This window comes from Glandiceps talaboti, chromosome 6 (genome assembly GCF_964340395.1).
Source record: "Glandiceps talaboti chromosome 6, keGlaTala1.1, whole genome shotgun sequence".
In the NCBI taxonomy this organism is placed as follows: Eukaryota; Metazoa; Hemichordata; class Enteropneusta; family Spengelidae; genus Glandiceps; species Glandiceps talaboti.
Window position 1 is genome coordinate 19,538,375 of NC_135554.1, and position 11,260 is coordinate 19,549,634.

At 35.1% G+C, this 11,260-nt stretch overlaps 1 protein-coding gene across 1 annotated transcript; it reads left to right on the forward strand.

Annotated features, from left to right (window-relative positions):
- Positions 1 to 2,786: 2,786 nt before the first annotated feature.
- Positions 2,787 to 10,195, forward strand: LOC144436931 (uronyl 2-sulfotransferase-like). The gene is made up of 8 exons (XM_078125798.1): positions 2,787 to 2,943; positions 3,821 to 3,870; positions 4,954 to 5,106; positions 7,274 to 7,353; positions 7,686 to 7,821; positions 8,225 to 8,322; positions 8,708 to 8,865; positions 9,951 to 10,195. The coding sequence occupies exons 1-8, from the start codon at positions 2,787 to 2,789 to the stop codon at positions 10,142 to 10,144; spliced, it is 1,026 nt and encodes a 341-aa protein (XP_077981924.1). The 3' UTR covers positions 10,145 to 10,195.
- The last annotated feature ends 1,065 nt before the right edge of the window (positions 10,196 to 11,260 follow it).

Below are 11,260 nucleotides of genomic sequence, written 5' to 3' on the forward strand. Positions count from 1 at the left end.
CGAACTTTTCGCTCCAATCCAGCAGAGTCACTTTCATTTACTTGCTAACTTTATCCTGTTTTCTTTTGTAACAGTTATATTAACTTTCATGTGTAAAGAGTTTTTTTTAAATTAATTTTTGTTGAGCAAGTGAAGATGTAAGGATGATAGATACTTTTGTAAGTAGTTGCAGCATGGCGTTTCATTTTTCACTACTAGTAAGTTTTTCTTAAGCTCTACCTGGACCATTAAAAACTGCTTTGTTAGATGTCTTAACTTCTAAATATTGTACACTATGAGAAGTATTGAATAGTCTAGAGGTAAACTTACATATGCAGCTGTACACATGATATGCGGAGACATCTTTGTAAATTTCTGTGTTTCGGTACGGACCCTAAAATCAACGCCTTCATCGACCAGAACATGTTGCATTTCAACGTCATTCACAGTGCTGGTGCTTACTAGTAAGATCTGGCACCAAGATGCCAAATCATCTCCTAGGTTTCGTTCCTACCACACTTTCAAATCAATGTTTGAACCAGAGAGATGTGTTATAATGTTTATACATTTAGAACAACACTCAAGGTTTCATTGCTCTTCGCATCCTTTGTAGATTGAGAGTTGGCGACACGAAAACATTTCTGCTGACCAAGGATTAAATAAATTAGCCTATTCATTCAATTTGCAATGAAAAATAGAGAGGAATTTCCCTCTATGAACTAAAGTGTTTGTAATATTCTTTGCTCTTTGGGCCTGTGGCCTTATTGTTTTGAATTAAACTGATTGATTGAAAAGATACGCCTTACACATTCATTGTTGTGACTGAAAGAATATGACCTAGCTTGAAAAAACTTGTTCAGATAAAATTTCCTCAGGCCAATAAAGTGATAGATAACTGACGTTATAGCTTGTTTGGCTTGCCTTGATATTGAATATTTAATGAGCACTACCATATATAGGCATATATTCATTAACTGACATGGCACCGAATTCAAAACAAAGCTATCGCGCGCTCGTGATTTCAACCTGACACAGCAGTACAGGTGCAACTTCTTTTTTTATATGTACAGTAAATTGAACAATTTTTAACGAATGTATATTTGGCTGTTTGATGAAAAAAATGCTTCAATTGCAGCTAATGCAAGTACAATCTGATTAAATTCTAATGTAGGGAACTTGGTGTGATTTCTTTATTTACCTCCTTCTTTTATTTTCGTTTGTTCTTTTTTTTGTTATGTGAGAGCCTTAAGTTTGTACCTACACCCATGACATCTGACACAATATACCACAGGAGTTCTCGTACAAAACATACAAAAACTCGAGCGCTGGGTGGATTTACTGAACGAATGAGAATATCGAATGCGCTGAAACTTTACTGGTAAAATACTTCAGAGTACTCTGTTCGAAAATATCTCGAGCGCACATCTTATCACAGACAACGATGTTGGTTATTATCTAATACTGAAACGTACGTTGCCTGGACAGTGGTCAACATCTCCACCGCATGGTATTCTCGATCCCTAATATCTTCAACACACTGTTCCCCTACCTGGCAGTGGTGGACAGTGGTGAGAACGTTAGATAATAACCCGAAAGTGAAATAAGACCCTTCTCTCACTTTATTGTCACATGTATGGCCCTCAACCAGAACCGATTGTAAAATCCTACCACGCATTCTGTAATTTCCAAAGCCGTAGGGGCAAGGCTCCCTACGTCTCGTCTTGGAGGTATATTCCTCCATGGCCTAACGGAGGTCAATGTTAGAAAATGAATAGTAAATATGATATCGAATCAATTGAACTCATAATAATGTTTGTCCTGTTATGGTAAAAATGTTAAGTGTTACGTTTCTCATCGTATCACCACTTCAAAATGATCAATCCTGCGTTCAAGTCGGGGGGGGGGGGGGGTAAGAAAACAGAAAAAAAGGGTATTAAAGTGTACATGTGTTAGTCACGGATCTTCAACTCATAATTGCTCGTACATCTAATAACAATCAGGGTGCCTTAGAAATGACAATTAAAGGCTAGAACGAACCATTTTATTTATAAAAGATCCCGAATTTCAACGAAAAACGATAATTTCCCCCCAGATACACTATTGTGTCGCCAAAAGTGAAGTTGTGTTTTCTCATGATTTGACTACAGAGGGCGGTGTCTATTTTGGGTCGGACTCAAGCACAAGAAACATCGAAACAAAGATGCCACCTTTTAATACCCTTTCATACAGTCTCAGTGAACAATAACATTACAAGCTAAAATCATAAACCCTGCACGTGTAGGGTCTATGAAACAAACAAAATACAAACAATTATCTGAAAACACTACATAAAGAGACCCACTGTTGTCGAGCAGAGTAGAGCATCAAAACACATAGCCTCTGTACTTTAAATACTAATAATCTTGTTGTCTTTACCTAAATTGTCTCTGCTTGAAGCTCACTTCATGCAAGCAACCGCAACGCTCTATATTCCATAGTTGTAAATGTAATTACGTATGCATTCTATGTAATTACGCATTGTGTAGACCAACGCAAGTTCATTTCTATTGTCCAGTGAAGAGATCAGACAAGCAACTGTGTGAATACACTTAAAAATAACTCCTACGCTATACACTACAGTAACAATGAACTACTACTCGTCATACGAGGAAGTTTAGACGTTTGTTCACGTAGCTGAGAGTCTTCGACCTTTCGAACTATATAGTGACAGCCCAAGTTTCGGTTTAATATAGTCTGTACAGTTCGATCTGTACAGTTATTCTGCTCTGTATACGCTACATGCATTCGAGGTGGCTCTACGGTTCTACATGCAGCAGTCATCGTTCCGAGCTCTACTGAAGCGATCCGCCTGTATTACAGTGGGTATACTCGTAGTATCATTGATTCTGTTGTCATGTTACCCACATGATGACTATGTATACAAAGGGACATCGTTTCTAGTTAAACCTAAACCATTAATACCAGGTAAGAGCAATATTTATCATGACAAATGCAAATACATACATACATACATACATACATACATACATACATACATACATATATGTGCATGCATGTATGTATATATGCATGCATGTATGTACACGTATGTATGTATGTATGTATGTATGTATGTATGTATGTATGTATGTATGTATGTATGTATGTATGTATGTATGTATGTATGTATGTTTGTATGTTTGTATGTATGTATGTATGTATGTATGTATGTATGTATGTATGTATGTATGTATGTATGTATGTATGTATGTATGTATGCATGTATGTATGCATGTATGCATGCATGCATGCATGCATGCATGCATGTATGTATGTATGTATGTATGTATGTATGTATGTATGTATGTATGTATGTATGTATGTATGTATATCCACAGTACAGTCACTTGTCAACTAATATTCCATTCCAGAATGGTGATATATTCTAGTCTAGGATGATCATAATACAAAATAATGACGTTATTATAGGTATTTACGATACCGTTACCGGTCACTGTTTCAGATAAGCAGTGACCCGTAACGGTATTTTTTTTTGATATAGTAAATACCTATAACAATGTCATTATTTTGTATTATGATCATCCTAGACTAGGATATCACCATCCTCGAATGGAATATTAGTTCATAAGTAACTGTGATTCACAGTCCCTCTATGGCTGAGCTGTAGAGCGTTATATAGTCAGTGTATGGATACATTAGGTGAGATATATCTATAATCACTCACTCAATCAAACAATCTTTATTGTATAACAACATGCCATAGCATGCATGGCAAAGCATACAAAAATAACAGACATGAACTCAATCAACTCTTCCTATTCTTGGTTTGTTTATTTTAAAGGTATCTTTAACTATACTGTCAAGATAGATGTCGAAGAAACGCCCAAAACAGTGAGTAATCTTGAACTCAGTTTTATTCACAAACGAAAGGGGCTTAGTGGTGAATAGTTATATAACTATTGCGGCGTAATCTTCTAAGACGATCATCACTGTTACACCCTACATGTAGGGTCTTTGGAAGGACTTACCTGAATACGTTATTCAAGCCAAGACTGTGACTGACTAAAATTAGACTTGATCAGCATAAGAACAAAAAGAGGGATTACCTAAGCCTTTGAGGCTTCCTTCCCTGTCTTGTCATGGAATCTTCCATGGCGGTCATAGTAAATCATAGTACGGTGTAAATCATTTTTGCACTTTGAATAGAGATTTATTTTCAAGAATAGATAACATTAAAAATAAAAATGTGAAAATTATCGCCACGCGTTTGGTGATATCTCAGACCACTATTTATAACAGTGGTACGAGGTGATATGTAAAGTTAACACCGTTTCTTTATTGTAACTAATATGTTAACAAAACCAATGTTTAGTTGGTAAACAGGAAATATCATTACGAAAAGCTTGATCGAATTTCTAATGGCATAGTGTTCGATGTATCAATATTTATGCAACAAATGTGTTGTCTTCATACAAATAAGTTTAAAAAAACAACTTTATTATAGCCATAACACTGCTTAGTTGCATTTGAATTTGAATTTGGAGAAATATTGTTCCTGAATAACGTAATTCGTTCACCCGATGAAAACAAGAGTGACCTAAGGGGCTCTGTCAGTACAAATTAATATTTAATAATGAGAAACCCGAAGAGCGCAAGTAATTTCCGAATTACATACAATTTTCGAATGATAATTACTTTTCCAATGATCGAACATTTTGGGGAATAATAGAATAATAGCTTACATCCCATAATTAAAGAAACATAATTATGATTATTTGAAACTAATATCTCGGGTACAACAGAACAAATGATGTAGACATGAGGTGTGACGTAGTAGAACGATCAATGTACACCCCCTTCCTTTTTTAGACACTTTCATGGCGGTTCGGATGCCGTATAAATTCCCTACTAGTATTTGTCGTCAGGAAAGGTTCATATCTCTTCATTTCAACATATCTAACTATTTTATTTCAGGCGACAGATTTGATATTTTATAACAAAGTCGGAAAATGTGGAAGTAGGACTCTCGTTTATCTGCTCCGACTTCTTGGACAGAAAAATAACTTTATAGCAGCTGGAGAAAGTAAGTCGAAGAATAGCACAAAAGAAATGGAACTAAGTGAACAGGTTAGTTATAATTGCAAACCCGACTTCCCCCCTGTGTGTGTCTCAGTATGTACAGGGCCGTAGCCTGACCAAATGCCAGGGGCAGAACTTTGTGCAATCATGGATTTAAAGATTAGAAATTCGCTAATTTACATAAATTTGCTTACAATTTACATAATATATATTTTAGCATACGCAATTAAATATCATATGTAAGGCCAGAAAAAATAAAAATGCTGGTAACCTAACCCACCACGTTGGGTAAGTAGCTCTAACCTATACAGGTACTTCGCCAGACACCTTCCTTCCATCTTGATTTGGGAGAAAGACAATTGTCATCTTGATTGGAAGGAGACAACTCCAAAGGTGAAAAAAAATTCAAAATAAGACAATGTAGGAGGCCATTTAGAGGCATAAAATATCAAACCATAGACATAATTTAAAGTCTTACAATGCTTGAATATGGTAATAAAATACCAGAATTGAAACAATTATGCTATGCATTACATATTATCTGGAAGTATATTTTGTTGTGGCAAAGCTGAAAGATATTATGTGTATGTGCACTTGGTACATGACTTCCCTTGAAGTTTAATTTGGTTCCAAAAAATCCTGAATAAAGAGCAAAACATTTCAAGACTTTCAGACTTTTGATTGCCCAATGATGGTCGTAAACTTTTGTTCTATTCTTTTTATTGCACATTGGATATGCAACAGCTTAATTTAATCTCAATTCATGCTTGTATGCATCATCAGAGCCAAGTAAACCACTGTATAAGATATTATATAATTTGGAATAGACTCAAATGTATGTTGTTGGGCATATACTATTCAGAAAATATAAAGAAATATCTTTAATTTTGAAAAAGATGAGAAGTCCGCATAAGGATATATTGCCCATCACCAGAAAAAATATATGGGTAGGTTGAACAGCTTTTTCATTTTTTTCTGGCCTAATGTCGTATCTTTCAAAGTAGTTGCCGAAAAGATGTCACATTCAAAGTAAAAAGAAAATTGGATGGTGCTTTCTCAAATATGTAACACAACAAAATAATCATTTTCTTTACCCAACTCCAAAAACCTTTATGGCCTCGTTTATGTCGGAACCCAAGGTGAACTCAGTGAATTCTCCTTGTCATTATCATTATAATGGAAACTGAAGTTTGGATTTTGATATCGAAGGGTTAGCTATGTTTACAAATTCAGGGCCATTCTTTCCATAGCAAATTGTCGCTTCAAAATGAATTGCAAAATAACGCTAGTGTCAGTGTGCAATGAGTATATCAAACAACATTATAACCAAAGACAACGTCGAACACAATTATTGAAAGTGGATCTTCAAAGAGTGGATCTTAAACTGTGTACCACGTTTAATAGTTTTTTCAGGGCCACCAAATATTCCAAAAAGAGATCTACCGTTTTATCAGTAAATGTTTTAATATAAGGAACAATATGTAAATGAGATCGAGCGCATCAGTCTTCGGAGTCTCTGCATGCAGCATAGTCATGAGTAGGCGACCTCATGTTGAACGACCCTTTCCGTCTTTTTTGAGTTTCACTCGCTGCCATTATAATTGCGACTAGCTATCTTCAAATGAAGGAGACTTTCAAGACTATTGTTACTTGCGAAAAATGCACAGTGCATGTGCGCACTTCTTTTGAACTTTCCCGCACAAAGAATTTTTAATTTGCGGCAAAAAATTACAATTTTTAACTGGACACATTTTTATTCAAAGTTAAGCCAGCGTACAATAGAGATATAAGATACATATTAGCGAGGAGTCAGTACACAGTCACTTTAGTGAACAATCAATTTAAATCGCACATGCTAGGAATCGTTTTTAATAACATCGCTATGTATTCAAAAAGTTGCTTTTTTTCTTTCTTTTTTCCAAAATCTCAGGGGGGGGGGGGCAGCTGCCCCTCTGGCCCCCCCGGAGGCTACGGTACTGATGTATGTATGTATGTATGTATGTATGTATGTATGTATGTATGTATGTATGTATGTGTGTGTGTATGTATGTATGTATGTATGTGCGTTTGCGTGTCTTCGTTGCTTGAGTGTGTACGTGTGCACATATCTTCCTTTCTTCTTGCTTGTATGTTTATTTGTTTGTTTGTTTGTTTGTTTGTCTGTCTGTCCGTCCGTCCTAATATCGAGCACTTTTATTTCTTTTCATACATACAGGCCTCTTTGGTTGAGCGCATAGACAGTTTACCAAGACCTGCCACGTTCTACAGACATACGTATTTCATTGACTTCACTAGGTAGGATATACCACAAGCATAGTAATTTGAGTAATATTTTATATACAATTATAGACAGAACCTCAGTGTAAAGTCACACACACACACACACACACACACACACACACACACATACACACACACACACACACACATATATATATATATATATATATATATATATATATATATATATGAAAAATAAGATATATATATATATATATATATATATATATATATATATATATATATATATATATATATATATATATATATATATATATATATATATATAATGCTGTATTTTGGAAACGTATAGATTTACCATAAACATTGTCCATGCTTATTTACAGGTTTGGAACTAATAATCCGACTTACATAAATGTTATACGTCAGCCACTCAGCAGACTTGTTTCGTATTATTATTTCGTGAGATATGGAGATGAAAAAAATGATCAAAAACATTACCAAGGTAGCGATTTCAATCAGGTAGGATCTTATCTTATTTATTTCGATTTCACTTGTTGACATTAATGCTAACCTGTGAATGGGTTGTATTGAGTGACGTGTCTTCATTACTTTCACAGTCACAGGAGTTGGTGGTGGTGGTGGTGGTGGTGGTGGTGGTGATGGGGGGTGGGGGGGTATTGTGATTTCACTGAGTCCTGTTTATGTGGCAGTTTACGTACAAATCACTTCCTGTACGTGAGATTACAAACTGTTAACATATTATTTCGTTCTTTTGCAAGTTCTGCATCTTATTTTTCAAGTTTCTTCTGTTGATTGAAATCCGGAAATGAATACCGATTTCGGCCATTTCAAGAAAAAAAAAAACGTTTTAATACGTTTTGAAGTTTAGTTAATTCAAATTTATTATTTTCAATCATTACAGACGTTCGACGAATGTGTTCTTCAAGATAATGACAGTTGTAAGAACAATGAGATCTTTCGAATAATTCCTTATTTTTGTGGCCAAGATAAGGAATGCGGGTGAGTCATTATGGTTTTGGGTTGATATTTTTTTAATATTAAACGTCATGTTAAACGTCATTAGAAATCGCCCTTCTGATTGGACAAGATGCGGCGATTGCGAACATAAACAAACAAAATGGTGGCCAATAGTCGACGGTGTTGTTATCGAGCATGACCCAAATACGTCCGAGAAGACATCAACATCTAAGTCTGTGGTATGGGCAAAAAACTGAGATACATTCATATTGCAATTCGTATCCATGCCCAAATTACGAATAAATAATACTGTGTACACGTGCATTCAAGTTGAAGTTTTATTTTGAAAAACCAATGGTATCTGTCATTTACAATCAATTGACAATGAAAAAACAACAACAAGTAAATTTTATGATCTAAATTTCAGGAATGCCACCAAATGGTCGCTGGAAAAGGCGAAAGAGAATGTTGAGAAATACTTCTTTGTTGTTGGCCTAACCGAAGAATATGAAGAAACAATAAAATTATTTGAAAAAATGATGCCGAAGTTTTTTGATGGCGCTCTTGAAATATTTAAAAGACCAGGTAAATTACAAAAGTTCGATGAGGCTTTGCAGATCATCAGTCCGACCGGGGGGTCGATGACCTCTTAGATGTTCGTCGTTGGTATTTATTCATTATCATAAAATTTTTATAACAATAAAATATTTCACTATATTATTAACATAAATGAACAGTAATTAGTAGCCGTCTAAGATTGGTATTCTCAAAACAATGAATCGTAATACATAACGACACTTTGCCTTCAAGAAATATTTTGAAGGGAATAAAGTCTATAAAAAATAATACTTATTTAATATTTATTTAGATATTTCCAATTATACATTGTTATAATGACGTCATAGGGTTGCAGGATTACGGCACGCGGATCATAATTGTAAAATGAGCAAAAAATGAAGTCATGACAAGAAGACGGCGATTGCCATGAAGCTAAAAATACGAATTGACAAGTTCACTGGCTCGGCCGCTTATAATGTTTTCAAAGTTGTCATCGGGGTGGGGGTAATCATATCTCCAAAACCAGGGAGGCCTTTTCTCATATTAGCGCCTGATATCTGCTATATTATGACATGGTCACAAATTTGTTGTTACATCCGTTGTGCTATAGTTTTGGAAACTTGCCTAAAATAATTGTTAAAATTACTTACAACTAATCTACAACATACACATGAAGTTTATTCGCATTAGAGGCCATCGGCCCATTACACATGTAAAAAAAAGACAAAAAGTATAATGAATGGGCCTAAAAAATTAATTGTAATCGGAACCACACATTTTTTATTAGGCCTTAATGCATACATACACGAAATGGAAACGTATGATGAACGATTAAAAACCATGATCTTATGTTATGGAAAGGTTTTCTCTCAGTTTGAATGCCTTGTAAAATATACATTACAGGTTGTCTTGTATGATGACGGTTTTTAATGATGGACTTTATCTAGCGATGAGTTCAAGTGTTACAAGAAAGGTATTGCTGTCTGAGAGGAATATACAAATCACACAGTAAATTATTAGTTGTCATTGTCGTCCATACATAATAACAACGCCTGCTTATTACTTTTTAACATTATATTAACAATCACGGGGTTTATTTTCTTCTATTCTAGGTGCAATACGAAGTACGAAAACCAACAAAAAGATTGAACCTTCAGCCGAAGTTGTAGATATAATGAACCAAAGACTCGCCTTAGAAAATGAATTCTATGAATTCATACGACAAAGATTTTATAATTTAAAGGCAAAGTATGGAGTAACACAAAATTTGTCGTCATTTCAAGTTCCAAAGACAGGGGTTTATTGAATGGAACTGTTTACATGGCTATTGAAATATTGTCTTCATTTGCTCATAATAAATGCAATTTGTACTGTACAATACGGGTTGGTTATAGGAGTACTCTGTGGAATTCTTCTTCTTTATAAGTACAGTCCTCAGACATAAGTAAAGTCGTAAAATTACGTTTTAAAAACAAAATATTCTGCGTTTATTCACGCATTGTTATTGACTGGACCTTCCTTTGGAATGTTTTCAAGTATATATGCTGTCTGTGATGTAGTTAGGCAGAGTGTTCAATAGCCTAATGGTGTGTGGAAAGAAGGACTTGCATTAAAGGAATGTATCTGTCTCCAAAGACATTACATTTATATGATGGATATAAAATGTCAAACAGTTATATTCATCTTCTACTTTCAAATTGTAAATAAGGCCAATCTTTCTCTCGGTTTTGAACATTCCAATCTCTGTTTCTTGTCCAGTGCGTAGTTAGTAGCATGATGCCTAATTAATGATATTTATTTATTCATTTTTGTATATTTGGTGTGTGTCAAGGCTGGTGACCTGCAAATTTCGTAACTATAACCCCAGTACCACTAACCATAGACCCTACACCCTGGTGTAGGGTCTATGCACTAACGAACAGACTAGAAACACCTACTGCATTAGGTGTGAATGGGGCTCTTAATCCATATCTACTAGTGGTCTGAGCTATAACTTTACATTTACACTATGGCACACCATAATATCACAACTTAAGATCAACATGGAAGTAGATAGGGGTTCTACTTCCATGAGATCAGCAAGACTTGTAGTCAAAGGGTAAACTGCATATGAGACGATGTATGGAGTATAACTGGAACATACACTTTATTAAAGCCCAGACCATAGACCCTGGTCTATGCCCAGAGCTAGGAAAGACTGGTGCTCCGTGGTCAGAATCAAAGTCGCTCAAACATGCAACTATGGTCGAATCACAATAGATGTAAGTCATGCATAAGAGATGACCTTCCTAAGATGCGAATAGGTCATGCATAATTATGAGCGTCATGGAAATGAAACAAAGGACACTAAACTTTAACTTGAATGACATCTTTAGACATACGATATTAGTGTACCTATTGTCTTGACACCCATGTGAGCTCT